Here is a 22859-nt window from a genome sequence, read left to right on the forward strand (position 1 = left end):
GCCGAAGGGCCTGTTTCCATAATGTAGGGAATCTAATCATTACAGTCCCACAACCATCACCAAACCTTCTTCTACTAGGTCATATTGTGCCTCCTACCCCACCTTCACCACTCATGCCCCCAACCCACCCCTTTTGCTCTTCTCATAGCAGTGTATCAGCCTGACTGTAGTACCCTCAATTCACCCTAGGGGGGTAATCTCCATAGTGACCTTTGTTAGGAAATAGATGCAGTCCCAGCAGTGACCATTGTTCCTGATAACACTACTGGGAGAATGGCCAGTATCTCTCAGAGTTGGCTGAAGCCCACTGACCATTAAACTGTTGTGTAGCAATCTGGGTGGTTTACCCACTGTTGGAAACCCAGGCAGTATAGAATCTCAGAATCTCTGTGTTTTGGTCAATTAATGCTCCTTACCACTGTCCTCTACAAATGGGGCATTGCTCTCAGATTCTGGGTCTCCTGTGAATAATACTGCTCCACCCTAAATGCCTGGAGTTCCCCTAAATCTGTGTCACCATCATCCCCTGGAGCCAAGAATGCCAAATTGTACAGTTCTCAAGTTGTGCTGGCTTGCAGTGACTTGTGACAGTGTTGAATGACATCACTATTATACAACAAAGTGTTTGTTTATTCTGTTACAACACTGATGATGCTATCAAACCACTTTAGTAGTTCTGGGACATGCTAAAGTTGTAACAGGTGCTGTACAAGTTCCTTCCTTTTCATTCAGCTACACAAGGTGCAAAGAAAATACAAAGAACTGCAGATGCTGGAAATTAGAAACCAGGAGGTTAAGGTGCAAGCTTGAAATAACTCACCCGATCTCCTTTCTCACCAAAATCTCCAAGTGGCCCCTCAGGACCTTGTTTACCCTGGAAGCAGAAAGAAAGAAATGCCATTATTCAGGACAATAAACATGACCAGAAATCAACAGTTGGGTGTAATGGTGATGAAGAATCTGGAGAATGAATAAAGAATGATTCACCGCAGTTGTTGCCTCACTGAAAGTCACTCATCAATGCTGTTTCATTAATACATTCCTGAGACTGATAGATTTTTCTTAAGTTGTTTTGATTACAACAGAACTCCGCCACCATTAGCAGGCAGTCTACTATCATGGGAATTTGCCAATCACAGCTTGCGTCCCAGACATCACAGAAACCCAGTTCATTTTTGTGAAGGGGTGGAAAAGGTTGAATCAAGCTAATTGTTTCCTACGGTGAAGGTCTTAATCTCAGGAAACAACATAGCAATTAGTGGCAAAATTAAATAGAATATTGTCACCCAAAGGTTGATCAAGTCACAGAACCAGAGACTGCAGAAGGATATGGAAAAGGCAATGTTTAAGATAGCAAGAGGTCATTAATTTGGAACGAAGGGTTTGAGGGGAATGTAGAGAAGATATATAGGTGATGTAAAACTCAAAAGATTTATATGATCTGGAGAGATGTATATATGACATACAGGGATATGGTGGTGGGGGGGGAATGTTGAGGAATATGGGCAAAAGGTTGGTGTGAGTGAAGTTCATCCATGGAAATGGGTTAGAGCTGTTGGGCTCACTGGGATTTTCCTGTTCTGAATAATCCCTATCTGACTGCTGGGAAGTTATAATGAGAGACTTGTGATGGCTAAGGTAGAACTGGAGTCTGTCATGAGAAATGATTTGTAAACCTCCAATGTGGCACCCATGGTCATTTGTAGGAAAGTACAATGGATCTAGAACTCCTTTATCTCACAGCAGCCCACTGCAATATCATCTCATGTGTAAGGCCTTCAGTTGGGTGGTTTCTATGGAGCAGCACTATATCTCTTGAGGACAGACGAACAGTAATGCAATGGGCTTGATGCTCCTTCTGGCTAGAAACACTTTGGCAATGATTGCCATTGATAGGAAGCCAGAGGGTGTTCCCTCAGTCTCGTGTTGTCATAGCAAGTAGCAACTCAGGGTTAGAGTGAAACCTTGGGAAACACCCTTGGAAAATTACACAAAGGACTGGTCTCTTTCCAAGGTTACTTTATACGAATTATATTTAACTTTATATGAGTTAGTTGTGGGAGGGAAAGGAAAAGATTAACATAAATGGATGTTGTAACAATTAAAATCATTCCAATTTCTTTGCCAACTTATGCAGTTTATGCGGATTTTGGCCCAGAATTGCATGAGTGCTAAAAGTTGTATGAAGTGTAAGAATTTGTAAGTGTTAATGTTGAAGAGTGCCATAAATATCACCCACTATGATGATGTGATATGGACCTGGTGGGAGAAGAACATAGGAGCTCAATGCATGGGTCTTCCTCATAGTCTTTGGAACAATGTCAATCTTATTAAAGTAGCTTATATATACTGTTGTTACTATCATGCAATGTTTAAGACATGAACCTCTCTGTTATATTACCGAGTGTTTTTCTCTTTACCAAGCAAGTCCTATAGATCTTTACCATTAGCTGCTAATCTACTAGACAACTTATACAACATGATGAGCAGTGGTGAAGATTTATCTTACAAAATTATATAGAGAGGCAGCTCTCTCCTGTGACGAGATGACCCACATTACTTAACTGTGCCCAATAGGCCGATGTGAAATTGACAGCACTAAATCAACCTTCATTCTTACAAGGGATGTGCCATTGAACTGATTAGCTCACTTGGCTATTTTAGAGGCAGTTAGGAGTCAATCACATTGCTATGGGTCTGGAATTTCACATAGGTCAGCTATAGGTGACAGATTTCCTTCCCTACAGACTATTAGTTAACTAGATGGGATTTTACAACAAATCAACAATGGTTGCTATTAGACAAGCTATTAATTCAAGATTTTTATTGCATTCAAATTTCACCATTTGCCCTGGTGGGAGTAAAGCCCATGCATCCAGAACATTGGTTTGCGCCAATGGATTACTAAGCCACCAAATAGCCACCATGCCTCTATCTCCCCATTGCTCCATGACATGTAATCTTATGTCTATCTAGCTCCACAAGGATTTTTCTCCACAGAGATTTCATAGCTAACCAACTTTCCCTATACAACTGAAGATATGCCAACTGATCTTACCAATGGTGTGACACTATTGAGACCATCACTACTTTTCTTTTATTTCTCTCATTTTTGGTTTGGAACTGTGAGTTACAGGTAAGAATTGATCTTGGAACTTTGATCAGTAGATTGCTTTAAAAAGTGGGGACAAAACACCGATGTTTGTTGTTAGGAATCAGCCTGGAAAGATAATGCAGGTTAATTACTACTCTAAGAACACTATGAATAATTTGACATTAAGATGCTGTTATGCTCCAAGACTGGCAGCTGGTTGGATGCTGAATTTGTTAATCAAAGGACTGTCAGTGCCGGCCAGTCAACCACAGAGAATACTGAAAAAGAAAGCAAAGAAAACAAAGAATGAACTGGCTCTAACTAGAGGTTTGGGCGGGAGACAGTTTATGCTTTATAAGCTGCTGGACTAGGAAGCTCTTTCTAGTTATTCTCCAGTATTGAACTGTTGAAAGTTCTGAGAAAAGAATCGTTTACATAAGAAATAAGTTAAAGTTTCCAGAAGCTGTCTGAATTAACTGGTAACTTTGGAATTCAAGCAAAGGATTTCATGAAGCATGACATTCACATGGTTATTGAACTGGAAAATGGTGATTCTTTTATTTTTTTTTAGTTTATCCTTTAATTCTGTCTGTCTGTCTATTGGTTTATCAGTGGAGGATTATATTCAAAGAATATTGGCTTAGATTGTAGGTATTAATCAGATTGCCTTGTAATGTATGTGTTCTGCTAATAGTAATAATTTATATTTATTAATAAATTAATAATTTAATCTTAATAATAAATTGTTAATTTTTGTTTAAGTTATAAACTTGGTATCCAAGATCTGCTATTTGTAAAGTCTGGATAGGAACAACTCAGCAAGCTCGAGGATCATTAAATATTTTAATTTCATTGTTGTATGAATCTGGTGATCGTGATACTGATTTGGTTTGGCTTACTGTCACTGTGTTGTAACGATACCCAGAATTATATTTTCATGAAACACCACAGGAACCATCGGGGATAATGAGACCAAGGTCATACTCAAACAGGAGGAATTCTCAAATTAAGAGAAAACTGCAGCTTGTGAATCTTCTTATTTTATGAAGACTTTAACTTCTATTTAACTGAAATGCTTCATACAGTAATTGTCCCGCAACTTTATTTTCTTCCTTCTTGTAGAAACCTACATGGTATCTGCCGAGTAGCATGACTGCATGCAGAAGCTGACACTGTAGTTGTAGGAGATTGATACCTATATTCAGGCTTCACTTGCACAGTGTACAGGAAAGTTTCCGGAGTGGCCTTCAAACAAGACAAATGGTTGTGACTGTGACTTACACAAACAGCAGCAACATTTATGAAAGCCTGATGCGAATGCAGTAACATTCTTGATTATTAACTTGTTTATTGACAACTCCTCTGTGGCACTGGTCATGGTAGGCCAGATGGTACAAAGAAGTAACAGGAGTGCTCCATCATGTGACACAAGAACTTTCATTCTGATGAAGTGGCATTCATTCACCAAATGGTTTAAGAAGGTATCTGAGAACTACAGCCAATGGCTTAGCTGGGAGACAGAAAATTGAACATGACTTCAAAATGTACTTAAGTAAAACAAAGAATAGTGGATGCTGGAAATCTGAAACAAAAGCAGGAATTGCTGGACAATCTCAGCATATCTGGCAGATTCTGTGGAGCAGAAAGCAGAGTTAACGTTTTGAGTTCACCCTTCTTTAGTACTATTCTGCTATCTCTCTACAGATATTTCCAGACCCGCTGAGCATCTCCAGCAACTTCTGCTTTTGTTTAAATATGTACTTCTGTATTGCTTTAAGACAGCCACACGTCATTTTGCAAATCTTTCTCGGACTTCAAGATTAATTGCAGAATGGTGCTTCGCAAGTCAGGTTTTATATGTGACTCCTGAAAAGTTAATTGAAAGTTATTTCTCCCTGGAGGAGTTTCTCTCCAAGGTTTCTGTTTCTTCGATCACAAGATTTGCCGTTGGTAGGTAAATGTAGCTCACTACTTCAAAACTGACCCGTTAACCTTGTATGTGTTATTAGAATGATGTGTTTGACTGCCTGTGGTAAAACTCAATGCATATTTTAAAGACTGTAATAGAGACAATATTGAACTAATGGATCAAGCTCTATGTTTATCTGTGAAGAATACAGGAGTTCCAGCTCCACTCACTGCAGGTGAAGCACCAACCTCTAATTTCCCTTTTAATTCCAACAGTCAAGAATAGGTCGTTAGGAAAGAAATGTGAGCAGCCGAGAAAGAAAGAAATGTTGATGTTTCACTCACCTGAAGGCCCATTCGTCCAGGTGGACCCACCATGCCCTTGTAACCACGAGAACCCTGTGGACAGATAAGTCATTAGATCAATAATGGTACTTAAACAATGCATGTCTTAAGACCCAACTGTGTTTGGTCGAGAACAGCATCTGAACTTGTCCCATAATTACAGAAGCACTACAGCGTGGAAATAGGCAATGTACCCATCAAGTCCATACTGACCTTCTGAAGAGCATCCCATCCAGAACCACCCCATTCCTGTAACCCTGCTTTCCCCATGGATGATCCATCTATCCTTGGAAACTGGGCAATTTAGCATGGCCAAACCACCTAACGTGCAGATCGTTGGACTGTGGGAGGAAACCAAAGCACCCAGAGGAAAGACACAGGGAGAATGTGCAAACTCCACACAGTCACTTGAGGTTGGAATCGAACCTGATTCCCTGGGGCTGCAAGGCAGCAGGACTGATCACAGAGCCACCGTGCTCCCCTTGATCACTCTTTTTAGGACATCTGTCCCATATTTGACCAATTATCAATATGGGGTTCGGTTTCATGCTTAGTTCACCCTTAGCTAAATGCCTATCCACTGCCTGGTCTCCATTTGGGCCAAATTCTGTCCACCTATGCCCATATGATATAAACTGTCTCATTCCAGTTGCATGATGCCTTTGCAAAAATATTAAAAGCAAATCCAGATTAACACACTTCTTGGTGTAGTTTTGAAAGGTAGGGACACTAGATAAAGAGGTTTCTGTGCTCTGTTGACAGACTCAACTAAAGGAAGTCCACCATTCTCTCCTCATGTGTCAAATCAAATACTCAAAAGGTATACTCAGAAACATTGCTTACACTTTCGCCTTTTGCTCCCATCATACCGGGGTATCCTCGAAGACCCTGAGGGCCCTAAAGATTTAAAAAGAGAAATAATTACATTTTGAAGCAAGATGATTTGAGCTCCAACCTCAGTGGCTGCACATCTAATGTCTCCAGTTGCACCCAGGCTGGACTCCCAGCTCCTGAATTCCTGAACAGCCTGCCTGAAAATGCATTTGAACACGATTCCTGGCCATCCTGGCTCCAGGACACAAAGTTTAGCCTTAAATCCTAGGGTAATGGTTGTACATCCAGGATGGATGGATGGGCTATCTGGTACTCTTTCCCATCTGATCCACACTAATTTCACCTTGCAGTGTTGAGCAGCATCAGTCTAAAATACTAGCAGCACAGCATTCAGTCCAATGATTCCCTTTAGCTTAGGAAATGTTTTTGGCTTTTAGAGGGCATTGAAGGGCAAACTCTTACAGTTGCTTGAAGTTTGCATGAGTCTTTTAAGGATACGAAAGACAGATTTTTTAGGCAAATCTGAAACTGCACCTGCCCCATCCAACACAACAGCTACCCCCTCCATCCAATAAACACCCCTCCCAGCACCTACCTCTTCCTGACAACTGAAAAACCCACCCAACAAACCACCCTCCCAACACCCTCTGCCAGCCACCAATTTCCCACCCACTCTCCCAAAGCAACAACTCATACTCAACATCCCACAAACACCCAAAACTCAGCAAACATCTCACCCAACAGCCACACTCACCTAATAACATCCACCCTACCCAACAACATCCCTTAAACACACACCCCTAACCGATAAATTCTACCTAATAATCCCCTCTGCCTAACAATCACCTCCCACACAATAAGTTCCTCCTATCCAATAACCCTCCCCTCCCCAACAACACTCCTTGCCCCTTGGAATTTTCAATCTTGCCCTGACTGTATCTAGCTCCTTGTGGAATTAACTATGATGATACGAGGAGTTTCTGCTAGGATTCTCTTTTATATGTACACAAAGGAGAGTGAGGCTCTTTGAATATTTGAACTCTAAGCTTGCAAATCATTTGCTCACAGTTTGCTTACTGCTTAATCATCACTTTCAAATATCTCACATTATAAAAGTTAGGGGGAATCTCTCTGTTTCTTCAATCTCCAAATCTATGCAAGGTGAGCTTTACTTCAAAGATATAACCTCTCATCATGTTCAAGCCTTGACCCCCATCATTCTGTACTGGTAAATTCACAATAGACCAAACTAAGGGTCAATTCCCCATAGATCACCTCCCTTAATATGTCAGCCTCAGATTATTCTCCATAGTTAACCAGACAAGAGATCAGCCTCATGCCTTCCTCTGTCCTAATATCCTCATAACCTTTGGAAGCTGCCCACAAGAAGGAGTAAACAAAAATAATTTACTGGTTGGCCTGGAATGCCTTGTTCTCCTGAGATGCCAACTCCACCTTTAATGCCCTACAGAGAAAGAGAAAACAAAATATTAATTTTGTCAATGATAATAATTTCCACAATGCACAACATAATTTGGTTCTATAATAGCCAAATGTCAACAGCTTGCAGATCACTCTGGAGATATAACTGAATCATCACACACCAGATTGCTTCAACAGCGATTGGTTTACAGTGGGAACTGTGCCAGTGAAGACCATCCTAATGGACATGCTAAAGAAAATAATTCATTCTACAAAATATTCCCTAGAAAGGTCACTTCACCTGAAGTTTATACAGATGTTAATTCAGGTACCATAAGTAAGTTGTTTATGAAAAGGAGAAAACTGCATATCATTATATAACATTTAGTGTAAAACATAGTCGAACATGTGCATTGTTACATATTTTACCATATTATACCAATTAATAAAGAATATACTACTCTACATAGTCTTAAACCAGAAGTTACTGTTATTATATCATATATAAGATTCATAAGATATAGGAGCAGAGTTAGATCATTCAATCCATCGAGTGTGCTCTGCCATTCGATTATGGCTGATATGCTACTCACCTCCATTTTCCTGCCCTCTCCCATAACCCTTCAACACATTACCAATTAAAAATCTGTCGAACTCCTCCTTAAATTTACTTACTGTCCCAGTATCCACCGCACTTTGGGTTAGCGCATTCCACAGATTCACAACCCTTTGGGAGTAGTAGTTTCTCCTCAACTCTGCATTAAGTTTGCTACCCCTTATCCTAAGACTATGATTTCTCATCCTAGAATGCCCCACAAGAGGAACATCCACTCCACGTCTATGTTCCATACCTTTTATCATCTTGAATCCCTCAATTTGATCTCCCTTCATTCTTCTAAATTCCAGAGAATATAGGCCTGAATTGTTCAATCTCGCTTCTTACGACTAACCCCTAATCTCTCCAATACCCCAGGTGTGGTCTCAGCAATACCTGACATAGTTGCAACCATACTTCCTTACCTTGATATTCTGTTCCTTTAGCTATAAAAGCCAACATTCCATTCGCTTTCTTTATTATCTGCTGTACCTTCATGCTAGTTTTCTGTTACTCATGAATAAGGACACCTAGATCCTTCTGTATTGTAGCATCCTGAAATCTCTCCCCATTTAGATAACAGGCCGCCTTCCCATTTTTCCAACCAAAATGCATGACCTCACACTTATCCACATTAAACTCCACCTGACATTCTCCTAATTTACCTGTATCCATTTGTAAGGTTCTTATTTCCTCATTGCAATTTACTGTCACATCTATTTTTGTGTCATCCACACATTTGGTTATAGGGCCTTCTGGAGTTGAAAAGTGGGGCACTGAAAAAGCAGAGCAGGTCATGCAGCATCCAAGGAGCAGGAGAGTCAACATTTCAGGCATAAGCCTTTCATCGGAGCCTTCTATCCCAGTACCCAAATGATTAATATACCTGTGGCACCCCTCTAGTTACTTCTTGCCATCCAGAAAAAAAATGCATTTATCCCAACTCTCTGTCTTCTGTCTATCAGCCAGTCACCTAACCAAGCTAATAAATTACCCCAAATCCTATATGATCTAACCTTTTGTATGGCACCTTGTCAAATACCTTCTGGAAGTCCAGGTATACTTTATCTACTGGATCCCCATTATCCACTTGGCTTGTTACATCCTTGAAGAATTCTAGCAAATTAGACAAACATGATTTGCCCTTTATAAAACCATGCTGCCTCTGGTGGATAGCATTTTGACTTTTCAAATGTCCTGATGTTGCTTCCTTGATAATTAATTCTAACACTTTCCCAACAACAGATGTTAAACAAACTGGCCTGTAATTTCCCATATGTTGCCTTCCTGCCTTTTTGAATAAGGGTGTGGTCATAGAAGACAGAGGGTAGTGGCGGAAGGGTGTTCTTCAGAATGGAGACCGGTAACCAATGGTGTTCCACAGGCATCAGTCTTCAGTCCTCTGTTGTTTGTATTCCAGGTCGTTCTGCAATAACGTAACAGTTGTGTTCCCCTGCGACCTTGCATTTTGGAAAAAAACATGCTATGGAAAACCGCTATAGAAAATCACCCTGTAGAAGATCGTTTATAGAAAATCGATATAACCGTTCAGTAGAAAGTTTGCATTATCCAAACAATGTCTACAATTGCTCCATCGTTTTATAGCCAGTTCGTGCTAATGAAATACGCGATATAACAGAACAACCTGTATATGTAAATGATCTGGGGGGAAATGTGGGTGCTCCAATTAGTAAGTTTGCAGATAACACAAAGATTGGTAGAGTTGCTGATAGTGCCAATGATTGTGAAAGGATACAACAGGATAAAGATAGATTGGTGATTCGGGTGCAGAAAGGGCAGATGGAGTTTAATCCAGACAAATGCGAGGTATTGCATTTTGTAGGATCAAATCTAGGTGTGAATTATACTGTAAATGGAAGAACCCTTAGGAACATTAACATACAAACAGATCTGGGCTTGCAGGTCCACAGTTCCCTAAAATTGACAACACAGATGGCCAAGGTGAGTAAAAAGGCATGTGGCATGCTTGCGTTCATCGGCTGGAGCATGGAGTACAACAGTTGGCAAACCATGTTGCAACTAAATATAACCCTTGTTAGGCTGCATTTGGAGTATTGTGTGCAGTTTTGGTCATCACACTACCAGAAGGACATGGAAGCATTGGAGTAAGTGCAGAGAAGATTCACCAGGATGTTACCTGGTGTTGAGGGTATTGGCTATGAGGAAAGGTTAAAAAGATTAGGATTGTTTTCACTGGAAAGATGGCGACTGGGAAGAGACCTGAAAGAGATCTGCAAAATTATGAGAGGCATAGATAGGGTGGATAGTCAGAGGCTGTTTCCCAAGGTTGAAGTTTCAATTACAAGGGAAGCACAGTTTCAAGGTGAGATGGGGAAAGGTTAAGGGAGATGTGTGAGGCAAGTTTTTCACGCAGAGAGTGGTCAGAGCCTGGATCGTACTTTCTGGAGAGGTGGTAGAAGCAGGTACATTGGCGACATTTGAGGGGCATCTGGACAGTTACACGAATAGGGAGGGAATAGAAGGATATGAACCGAATAGGGCACAAGGTTTGTTTTTTTAGTTTAGTTAGGGCATGATGATAGGCACAGGCTTGGAGGGCTGAAAGACCTATTCCAGCACTGTATTTCTCTTTATTCTTTATTATTAGCATTTTTCCGATCCACTGGAACTTTCTCCCGTGTCTAGGGAAATTTGGAATATTGTATCATAAAGATGTTCTACTCATTACATCATGTTATTATATACTTTAGTATATGTTGCAACATGAGGTATTTTATTTTAAATGTAGCTGTAATATACAATACATTATCACATAATGTATGCAGCATTTTACCCACTAACAGACCACGTGCTATTACATATAGGTTACACTCAGCAACACATGGTTTGTTATTACATCATGTGTTCGGCCCAGTAACACTTGATATGTGACATAATACACAGTGCTATACCACATAACAGTGTTCATATAGAATATATTTACTGCTATACTCAGTAACACATAATATGATAAAGCATGTCATATTGTACTTAATAACAACTGCTGTGTTTCTATAGTATACATATATCCTGTAACAAATGGTGTGTGGCATTACATAGAACATAGAAGAATACAGCGCAGTACAGGCCCTTTGGCCCTCGATGTTGCGCCGATCCAAGCCCACCTAACCTACACTAGCCCACTATCCTCCATATGCCTATCCAATGCCCGTTTAAATGCCCATAAAGAGGGAGAATCCACCACTGCTACTGGCAGGGCATTCCATGAACTTACGACTCGCTGAGTAAAGAATCTACCCCTAACATCTGTCCTATACCTACCACCCCTTAATTTAAAGCTATGCCCCCTTGTAATAGCTGACTCGATACGTGGAAAAAGGTTCTCACTGTCAACCCTGTCTAAACCCCTAATCATCTTGTACACCTCTATCAAGTCACCCCTAAACCTTCTTTTCTCCAATGAAAACAGCCCCAAGTGCCTCAGCCTTTCCTCCTACGATCTTCCTACCATACCAGGCAACATCCTGGTAAACCTCCTCTGCACCCGTTCCAGTGCCTCCACATCCTTCCGAAAGTATGGCGACCAAAACTGCACACAACACTCCAGATGCGGCCACACCAGAGTCTTATACAACTGCAACATGACCTCAGGACTCTGGAACTCAATTCCTCTACCAATAAAAGCCAGTACACCATATGCCTTCTTCACCACACTATTTACCTGGGTGGCAACTTTCAGAGATCTGTGTACATGGACACCAAGATCCATCTGCTCATCCACACTACCAAGTATCCGACCATTAGCCCAGTACCCCATCTTTTTGTTACTCATACCAAAGTGAATCACCTCACACTTACCCACATTGAACTCCATTTGCCACCTTTCTGCCCAGCTCTGCAGCTTATCTATATCCCCCTGTAACCTGACACATCCTTCCTCACTGTCAACAACTCCACCGACTTTCGTATCATCCGCAAACTTGCTCACCCAACCGTCTAGCCCCTCCTCCAGGTCATTTATAAAAATGACAAACAGCAACGGTCCCAAAACAGATCCTTGCGGAACACCGCTAGTAACTGCACTCCAAGATGAACCTTTATCATCAACTACTACCCTCTGTCTTCTTCCAGCCAGCCAATTCCTAATCCAAACCTCCAACTCACCCTCAATGCCATACCTCCGTATTTTTTGCAGTAGCCTACCCCATGGGGAACCTTATCAAACGCCTTACTAAAATCCATATACACCACATCTACCGCTTTGCCCTCGTCTACCTCCTTAGTCACCTTCTCAAAGAATTCAATAAGGTTTGTGAGGCACAATGCTATCAGGATAAATGCTATCAGGTCCAGGGGACTTATCTATTTTCACCCTTTCCAGAATTACATAATATATACATATGTTATGCTTAGTAATTATATATAGAATGGTATACCCAGTAACTCGATGTAACTATGCAATGTATAGATTTATAGCCAGTCACAGCGCCAGAGACCCTGGGTTCAATTCCCGCCTCAGGCGACTGACTGTGTGGAATTTGCACGTTCTCCCCGTGTCTGCATGGGTTTCCTCCGGGTGCTCCGGTTTCCTCCCACAGTCCAAAGATGTGCAGGTCAGGTGAATTGGCCATGCTAAATTGCCCGTAGTGTTAGGTAAGGGGTACATGTAGGGGTATGGGTGGGTTGCGCTTCGGCGGGGCGGTGTGGACTTGTTGGGCCGAAGGGCCTGTTTCCACACTGTAAGTAATCTAATCTAATCTAATCTTAATAGTATTATAAAGGTCACGTTGCCATAGTTCCAAAGGACCATATGGCTGCTCTCTCTCATCAGAGAGGGATGGCTGGTAGTGGTTTAACCTGATGGTCACCATGCCTACGGCTGAGAAGGCAGGACCGTCAGGAACCCAAAAGGATTGGCTGTTTTGGAACCTATTTTCGAGACTGGTCATCAGGGAGCTTTAAACTGATTTGACAGAGGGATGGGACACAGAGTAGATGTAAAGTTGGGAGGAAGGAATAATCAGATGTAGAAAGAATGCCAGGACAATCCAATAGGTGGAGAACAGGATAAGACACATGGGAGGTCTAGAAAGCTAAACTGTATCTATTTTAATCCAAGGAGCTTGACTGGTAAGATAGATAAACTTTGAGCATTGATCAGCATGTGGGAATACAATATTGTTGCATTCGCTGAGATATGGTTGAAGGAAAGACAGGACTGGCAGCTCAACATTCCAGGGTGTAGAACTTTCAGGCTGGATGTGGGCAAAGTAAGAGAGGTGGGAACATTGTATTATTGAAAAACAAAAATAACACTGCAGACATGAGGCAGGATGTCACAGGAGGGTCTTCAAATGAGGCCATCTGGGTAGAGCTTAGAAATAAAAATGGGGCGATCACTTTGCCTTGTGTTACAGGCCTCCCAACAGTCAGAGGGGGATAGAGGAGCAGATATATAAGCAAATCACAAAGGTGTGAGAGGAACAGAGTTATGGTTTGGGGACTTCAAGTATCCTAATTTTAACTGGGATCACATTAGCGTGAAAGGATCAGAAGATTTTTGAAGTGCATCAGAAGAGCTTTTTGTGCCTAGACAGACAGAATCTGACTAGAGATGGGGCGGTGCTAGACTTATTCCTGGGGAATGAAGTCAGTGGATTGGCTGAAGTTTTAGCAGCCGAGCATTTTGGGGATAGTGACCATAACTCTAAGTTTCAAAGTCATTATGGAACGGGATAAAGATGGTGCAAAAATTAAGTGTCTTAGTTGGGGGAAAGCTGATTTTCATTTGACTAAATGGGATCTGACAAACAGACTGGGAACAGCTACTTGCAAATAAGTCTACATTTGGAAAATGAGAGCCTTAAAAAAGTCGTAAAGTGAGAGCTCAGGGCCACCATCTTCCTCTAAAGTGAAAGAGCAAAGGCAGCAGGCGCAGGGAGCCTTGGGTGTCAAAGGATATTGAGAATTTCATAAAGCAAAGGAAGGTGCAGCACATTTAAAGTATAGAGAGTGTAGGGGGTGTTATGTTAAAAGGAAATTAGGAGGGGAAAGAGGGGCCACAAAAAAGGGTGGCACAGTGGCACAGTGGTTAGCACTGCTGCCTCACAGCGCCAGAGACCCGGGTTCAATTCCTGCCTCTGGCGACTGACTGTGTGGAGTTTGCACATTCTCCCCGTGTCTGCGTGGGTTTCCTTCGGGTGCTCCGGTTTCCTCCCACAGTCCAAAGATGTGCAGGTTTAGTGAATTGGCCATACTAAATTGCCCGTAGTGTTAGATGTAGGGGAATGGGTCTGTGTGGGTGGCGGGTCAGTGTGGACTTGTTGGGCCGAAGGGCCTGTTCCCACACTGTAAGTAATCTAACTCTAAAAATATCTCTGGCAGGTAGGGTCAGGAAAAACATCAGAGCTTTTTATCAGTATCTTGAGTCAGAGCATTACCAGGGAAAGGTTGGGATCTATTAGAGACCAAAGGGGCAACCTGTAAGTGGAGCCAGTGGATGTGGGTGTGGTCTTAAATAAATACTTCTCATCTGTATTCACAGAAGAGAAAGACATTGTAACTGGGGATTTCAGCTGGGATGGTGAGGTTCTAGACCATTTTAATATTAATAAGGAGGTAGTATTAGATGTTTTAGCGCCATAATGTTGTATTAATCCCCAGGGCCTGATGAGCTGTATCCCAGGCAGTTTTGAGAGGTAAGAGAGGAGATTGCTGGGGCCCTGGTGGAGATATTTAATACCTTGTTGGCCACAGGGGACTGGAGGATTGCTAATATGGTCCCTTTGTTCAAGCAGGGCAGCAGGGATAGGACAATCAATGACAGACCAGTTTGTTTGATGCCAGTAAAAATGGAAAACGTTCTTAAGGACAGGTTTAAACCAATACTTGTAGAGGCAGATATTGATCAGGGATAGTCAACACAGATTTGTTATAGGAAGATCCTGTCTAACTAATTAATTTTTTTTGAAAAGGTAACTAAATACATTGATGAGGGTAGTGCAGTTAATGTGGTTTATGGTGACTTCAGTAAGGCCTTTGACAAGGCCCCACTGGAAGCTGGTCCAAAAGACAAGAGCCTATGGGATCCAAGGTAAGTTGACAAACTGTATCCAAAATTGGCTTTAAAATTGGAGGCAAAGAGGATGTTCTTATGATTGGGAGCCTGTGAGGATGTGGTGTACCACAGGGATCAGTACTGGGACCCTTGGTGTTTGTTATGTACATTAAAGACTTGGATGTGTATACAGAAGATATAATTACTAAGTTTGCAGATGACATAAAAATTGGTGTTGGTAATGGGGAGGATGGTCTCAGGTTATAGTCTGGTATTGATCAGCTGGTAAATTAGGCAGAACAAATGGAGTTTAATCCTGGTGTATGAGGTGATACATTTTAAAAGGATACACACAATGAATGGTAGGTCCTAGGGAGTACTGAGGAACGAGGGGACCTTGGTGTACCTGAAGGTATCAGCACAGGTAGCCAAGGTGGTGAAGAAGGCATGTGGGACCCTTGCCCTCATTAGCTGGGGCGTAGAATATAGGAAACAAGGAAGTGTTGCTCCAACTTTGTAAAACATTGGTTAGGCCGCAGATGGAATACTGTGTGCAGTTCTGGTTGCCACATTATCGGAAGGATGTGATTGTACTGAAGCAGGTGCAGAGGAGATTCATCAAGATATTGCCCGAGATGAAAAGTCTCAGTTATGAGGAGAGACTATGTATGTTTTTCTCAGAGCAGAGAAGGCCGAGGGGGGGACCCTGATTGAGGGATACAAAATTATGAGAGGCATTGACAAGAGAATCCCTATGGAAGACAAGACAGCATAGGTTTAAGATGAGGAGTAAGTGGTTTAGAGGAGATCTGAGAAAGCATTTTTTTCACCCAGTGGATGGTGGAAATATGAAACATGCTGCCTGAGAGGGTGATGGAGGCAGGTACTCTTGCAATATTTAAGAAGCATCTGGACGAGCACTCAACGTGCCAGGGCATAGTAGACTATGGACCAAGTGCAGTTAAACAGGATTAATGTAGTTTATTGTTTGTTGATCAGCATAGACATAGTGGACCGAGAGGAATGTTTGTATGTTCTATAACCAGCAGAGACCCACAGAACATTCATGGTGTAATATATATCTTTACTGCCAGGGTCTCCTGCTAGAAAAATATCCAGGTGTGCATAAAAGTTTAAAGTTTACAGTTTAAAAGTTCAGTCGACAATTTGGCTGAACTGTGCAAAGATAATGCAAGTGGGGGAAGCATGGTGAGAGTTGGGTGCAGGGATAGGGCACCCAGTTGGTCAGGTGCCAGTTAAGTGGAGGTTTGCTTGGGTAGACTGAGCTGTGCTGTCATGTTGAAATTGTGGGTAATTTGGGAGTCAAGCGATGATACAGAGTTTGGGATCAGGTTGGGAACAGGGATGTCGGGTCCAGCATGGATCAGGTCAGCGGGCAGATAGGGTCAGTGGACTCAGGAATTGGGCTGTGGGTGCTGGGAGGGCATTGTTGCCGGAGATGTAGATATTGAATCTTGTGGGTGTGGGGGCAGGATGGGGGCTTGGTAAGGATGGGTCAAGTTAGGCATGGGGATGGTCAGGGATATCAGGTCCAAGGTATGGGCGGGGGGGGGGGGGGGGGGGGGGGGGGGAGGGGTGTTGCAGTCCTGGGTATGGTCAGGACCTAGCAGGTCAGTTCAGGGCAGTGCTGAGGGTTGGATTGCTGGTGTTATAATTCCTTCAGAGTTGGAGTAGCTATCTTTTAGGGTGTAGCTATTAAACTTAAATTATTATTCTAATTCTGATTGCTCTAATGTTCTCTGGGGGTTGAGAGGAGAATTGTTCATCAGAATTTTCAATTTCCCAGGAAATTCTCTCTGACTGGCATGCATCAGTGAGCCCAAAGGTTCCAAACAAGCCATCTCATTCTGCACTCCTCCAATGACTATCTGACCATTGGAATATCAGAGCCAATATATAGAGAGATTTACCCAATAATCAAAGCATCCCTGCAGTGTGGAGAGATGCCATTCAGCCCATTGAGTCTGCACCAAACCTTCAAAGAGCACCCACCCAGACTCAGTCCTAGCCCCACAAGCTACACTCATAAATCTGCATATACCTGGGCATGTTAGAGCAAGTTAGCATGTCAAATCTACCTAACCTGCATGTCTTTGCACTGTGAGAGGAAACCAGCTGAAACCCATACAGACACAAGGAGCACATGCAAACTCCACACAGTCCACCCAAGGCTGGAATCAAACCAAGCTTCCTGCATTGTGAGGCAGCAATGCTAACTGCTGAGCCACTGCGCCACCCTAATGCACAGTGAGAAATAGTATGATATATCAGAGTGTGTGACACCAATGCAAGAACAGCATCCCAATCCCATCTATAAGGATGCAGTGTAACATGCAGATGCAAGAGACACCCGTGACATTAACTGAATCTTGATTGCATGAGGAATTGCATCATTCCAGGCAACAGATTGTCATGCATACACATCTGTCTATATTCAATGACTGAGAGTTTCAGAAATCTGACACAGGTGAATTACTACCCTGACTAATATCTAAATAAGTGTGTTAACGAGAAGGCTGAGCATGTGTCATTCAAACCTACTGGTGGTTTAGGGTTTAACATTTACTTTGTCTAACTCAATCTGTTTTATAATAAAATCAAAGCTTTAATGCAATATTCCTAGTTTGTGCCAATTCTTTTAGTCTAAATTCTGCATTAATGCAAGTGAGATTACTGTGAATATTCAAGATTAGTTCCTGGCTGCAGCAACTGACAACACCAGCCACAAAAATACTGCACAAAAAAACCCCAAAGCACTGCAGATATTCGAAAACTGGAAATTGCTGGAAAAACGCAACTAATAGATACCATTAGTAGCTGACCAACGTTTGGTTACATTAACAGCAGAAGTGATGGCAAGGCCTGGTGTGTGGGGCTTGGAATAAGGATATGGGAGAAGTTGCTCAGGCCCTAACCTATTGAACTGGAGTCCAGAAGGCTGCAGGGTTCCCAAGCGGAAAATGATGTGCTATTCTTCCGGCTTTGCTGGAGCACTGCTGCAAGCCTGATACAGAGATGCCAGCCAGGAAATGTGGTGGTGTGGCAAAGTGGCAGGCAACAGGAAGCTCAAGGTCTTTTCTGTGCACTGAATGTAGGTGTTCTGCAAAGCTGTTACCCAGCCTGCATTTCATCTCCCCAATGTAGAGACCTCACTGTGAACAGTGAATACAGCAGACTGGATTGAGTGAAGTGCAGGTAAAGTGCTGCTTCACCTGGAAGGTGTAGTGGGGCCTTGGATAGCAAGAAGGGAGGAAGTAAACAGGCATGTGTCACACCTTCTACAGGAAAGCCTGAGACCACTCTGGTGGGGAACGGATGTATAAAAGGATTAACAAGGATGCATAGAAATGCTATGTTGTGAAGTGATGATGCTATATATACACACAAGTGGTGATCCACAGGTGTTAGCCACAAACACTTTGATTTAATTTATTGTCACATGTACCTAAATACAGTGAAAAGTTTTGTTTTGTGTGCAGTACAGACAGATCATAGGGTGTTCAGACAGAGTGAGGACAAAGTTACGGCTGCACAGGAGCTGCACGAAAGCAAGATCAACATTAGATTTGAAATTTGAGAAATCCATTCAGCATTCTAACAACAGCAGGGAAGAAGTTGTTCTTGAATCTATTGGTATGTGTGTTTATTAAGCTTTTGTATCTTCTGCCTGATGGAAGAGTTTAAAACAGCGTATAATTGGGGTGGCAGGGGTCTTTGATGATGTTGGCTGCCTTTCTGCAGCAACATGAAGTGTAGGTGGAGCGTTTTGCCCCATAATATATGCTGTGTTTTTATATAAATTTATAAACATTTTTTGTTCAGTGCTATACCCTGTAAGACAATGTATACAGGTGCTACACCTAGTGAGATATATCATCACTATCTAACATATAGTGGCATACCCAATAACGCACGCAGTTATATGATATAGTTATTCCTCGATGAACTATTCGTATATAACCCAGTGTTACAACCTTTGACACATTCTATCATTCTGCAACATTAACACTGTTACAGTCAGCCAATTATGTTTGATAATATTGGTATCTTGTGTAATATAGTGTGCCTTATATAACACATACAATGTTGCACTCAATAATGTGGCATTTCATTATATAAGCTGATATGCCCATTAGCAGATGTGAGCTATATTCATGGTATGCTATTGAATATTACGTACAGAAATGTTATAAGCAATAGTATGCGTGTTATTATGTGACACAGCTACAAATTTTGACTCCATCATTTCTTGACGTTAGGATCTAATGCATACAGAAACTAGGTGCTTACATTTCTGGAGCTCACTCTCCCCCAAAAACTGGGGCCATTCCGCACCTTAACCTTTACTAAATAAACATAAGGTTATGCATTTGTAATTGGAGGGACTGGACCTTACAATGGGCAGAACTGATCAATATCTTGAGGAGACAAGATCAATGAAAATTCTAAAAGCTGGATCATTCAGAAAGTTTCGACCAAGAAGGACCAGCTTGTTCACTTTCTATCAGGCTTGGTAGTCACTTGATACAATTGTACTGTAGCTGTTCATTAATCACGGATAATCTCTATTAATTCATCTTTAATAAGAGGATATTGAGGTGGAGAGCTTTGTAAAGCTTAGATTCTAAGTGACAGGCTTCTCCCAAACCATTCTGTACTTACAATTCTGTATGTATGTGTGAACAGAAATGCCTTTTTTAAACTTTCTCAAGATTTCTGGAAAACAAAGGGCAAATAAATCACACTACACTATACTGAATAGTGGTTGGAAACATATTTTCTAATCAACCTGGGCCGCACGGTGGCTCAGTGGTTAGCACAGTCTCACAGCGCCAGGAACCCGGGTTCGATTCCAGCCTTGAGCGACTTGCACATTCTCCCCATGTCTGCGTGGGTCTCCTCTGGGTGCTCTGGTTTCCTCCCACATTCCAAACGATATGCAGGTTAGGTGAATTGGCCATGCCAAATTGCCCAAATGGTCGGTGCATTAGTCAGGGATAAATGTGAGGGAATGGGTCTGGATGGGTTACTCTTCGGAGGGTCAGTGTGGACTTTTTGGGCTGAAGGGCACACTGTAGGGAAGGGATTCCCCACACTGTAGGAAATCTAATCTAATCAGAAAAACCTGTTGAGGGATGTTATTTCACACCCCTGGAGCAGATGGGGTTTGAACCCAGACCTCCTGGCTCAGATGTGAGGACAAGAGCATTGTGCCACAAGGGCCCTGCATTAGTGGTTGGAAAACCTTTTGTTTTATTTCTTTTAGCTACATCTTGATTGCGATAGGATTTGCACTCCATCCACCTTGGTGCCTTTGTTAGACCTTGGATGTAGTTTTGCTGACTGGACTGGAAGGTTTGTTTTCAGCTGTTTTGTCACCACACTGTGAGCCACCTGATGATGCCTGCTTTCTGTTAGACCTTACTAAGTGTCTCTGTACAAAGTCTTTTCTCTCTTCGATAACAATCTTCCCAGACGTGAGAAGCCCTTCAGATTATCTCAAAAGGTATGACTGCCATTAGGACTGCTCAACAGTTGCGGAAGAGGACACTGGAGATGCTCCATGTTTAAACTTTCCCAATCAGGTATCTCAACAAAATCAGAAAGGTTACCATCTGTGTTGCATGCTGTGGTAAACTATTTATCCTCATCCTTCTTGTTCTATCCATAGCTTTTGGCCTGATGAATCAAACTTCCGCAAACTGCATTTTTCCTGTTGCCCAATTAGGCATAGCTACCCTCATCTATTTCAACCCATCCAGGGGACCTCTTTGAATCACTTTGCTTCCTACTCTAACACCGTTACTTCTGGATTTCCTCAAGATCTATCACTTGCCACCCCTTACTTATCATCTACATGCTGTCCCTCAATGATATTATCTACGCTGTCAGCTTGATCTCACTACTAGGTCTCCATCTCTCCATTCACTTGTCTGACATCAAGTTCTGGATAGGCAGAAATCTCCCCCAATCAAATATTGGGAAAATTAAAGCTATTGTCTTCAGACCTGTCACAAATACCTTTGTCAACTGACTAATTCCATCCTTTACTGTTTGTGGCTAAATCATTCTGTTCACAAATATGACCTGATCACCACCTTAAATTCTGCCTAATCCATTCCATAGCATTAACTGTTTCTGTCCTATTTCATCACATCTGCTGTTACAGCTGTCATCATCCATGCCTTTCCTACCTCCAGACTGAACTATTCCAGTCTGTTCTTGGTCAACTTCATCTTTCACCCTTCATAAACACAAGATCATCCAAAACTCTGCTTCCCGAACCCAAACTCAAACCAGTTCACATATCATCTCTGCTCTCCCTGATCGACATTGGTTTCTCATCCTCAATATCTTGACTTTAAGAGTGCACACACTTATTTTCAACTTCTTGGATGCACCTCTGGCCATCTCTATCATCTCATCCAATTTTACAATCCACAAAAATCTCTGCACTCCTCCAATTCTGGCACTGTGCCTTCAGCTCCCTGGATCCTACGGTCTGAAATTTCCCCCTTCTCATGCTCTCTTTAAGATGCTTCCTAGAACCCACCTTCTGATCAAGGATTTAGTCATTTGCTGTTACAGCTCCTTTAAGACTTGGTACTTGATCATCATCCTGTTAAGTGTCTTTGGACATGCTGTGAAGCTAAAAATGTTGTGGTTGTAGAGTGTTCTGCAGGCACTGCTGTACAGCAGGTAACTAGGAATATAGAATTATTGTCCCAGTTGACTAAGGCTTAAGTTCAGAAAGACTATGTCAGAGGAATGCTATGCTTTAGAGCACAGGGAAGAGACTCTTCAGCTGTTGTATCATAGAGAAGTGTGCTGTCAATTATTAGTATGATTATCCCTCACTCTGAATGGCTCAATCTATCACCTTAACCTGTCCCCTCCTTGAGACCCACCCTGAATTCTTCTCCTTGGGTCAGATCCAATCCCTGCCAAAGAAAAGTCAAACTAGATTCACTAAAGGGAAATCATGCTTGACAAATCTCTGGCAGTTTTTGAGAATGTGACTGGTGGAGGTGGACAAGGGTGAATCAGTAGGTGTTGTGTTTCTGAACATTCAAAAGGCTTTTGACAAGGTTCCACACCAGAGATTAGTAAGCAAAATTAAAGCTCATGCTATCGGATGTAATGTATTGGTATGGCTAGAGAACTGGTTGGCAGACAGGAAGCAGAGAGTTGGAACAAACAGGTCTTTTTCAGACTGGCAGGTAGTGATAGATGGGGTACCGCAGGGTTCGGTACTGGGACACCCAGCTGTTCACAATGTATATTAACGATTTGGATGCAGGAATTGAATGCAATATCTCCAAATTTGCAGACAACACTAAACTGGGTGGCAGTGTGTGCTGTGAGGAGGATACTAAGAGGCTGCAGGGTGACTTGGATAGGCTGGCTGAGTGGGCAAATACTTGGCAAATGCAATACAATGTGGATAAATGGGGAGTAATCCACTTTGGTGGCAATACAGGAAGGCAAATTATTATCTGAATGGTGGCAGTTTAGGAACAAGTGAGGGAAAACAAGACCTGGATGTCACAGTGGAACAGTCAGAGAAGGTTGGCATGCAGGTGCAGAAGGCAGTGAGGGCC

The 22859-nt window shown here is 42.2% G+C and overlaps 1 protein-coding gene across 1 annotated transcript in view; it reads right to left on the bottom strand.

Moving 5' to 3' along the window:
- col9a2 (procollagen, type IX, alpha 2) overlaps window positions 1-22859 on the bottom strand; it is a 196595-nt gene that overhangs the window by 79243 nt on the left and 94493 nt on the right. Inside the window, exons 13-16 of the mRNA XM_087976944.1 lie at window positions 7593-7646; window positions 6191-6244; window positions 5348-5401; window positions 821-874 (exon numbers count right to left, since the gene is read on the bottom strand). Coding sequence (XP_087833070.1) covers window positions 821-874; window positions 5348-5401; window positions 6191-6244; window positions 7593-7646 — 216 coding nt within the window. The remainder of the gene's footprint in view (window positions 1-820; window positions 875-5347; window positions 5402-6190; window positions 6245-7592; window positions 7647-22859) is intronic.

Source organism: Chiloscyllium plagiosum, unplaced genomic scaffold (assembly GCF_037043375.1).
Source record: "Chiloscyllium plagiosum isolate Xiang-an unplaced genomic scaffold, Cpla_swu_hap1 HiC_scaffold_30, whole genome shotgun sequence".
Taxonomy (NCBI): Eukaryota; Metazoa; Chordata; class Chondrichthyes; order Orectolobiformes; family Hemiscylliidae; genus Chiloscyllium; species Chiloscyllium plagiosum.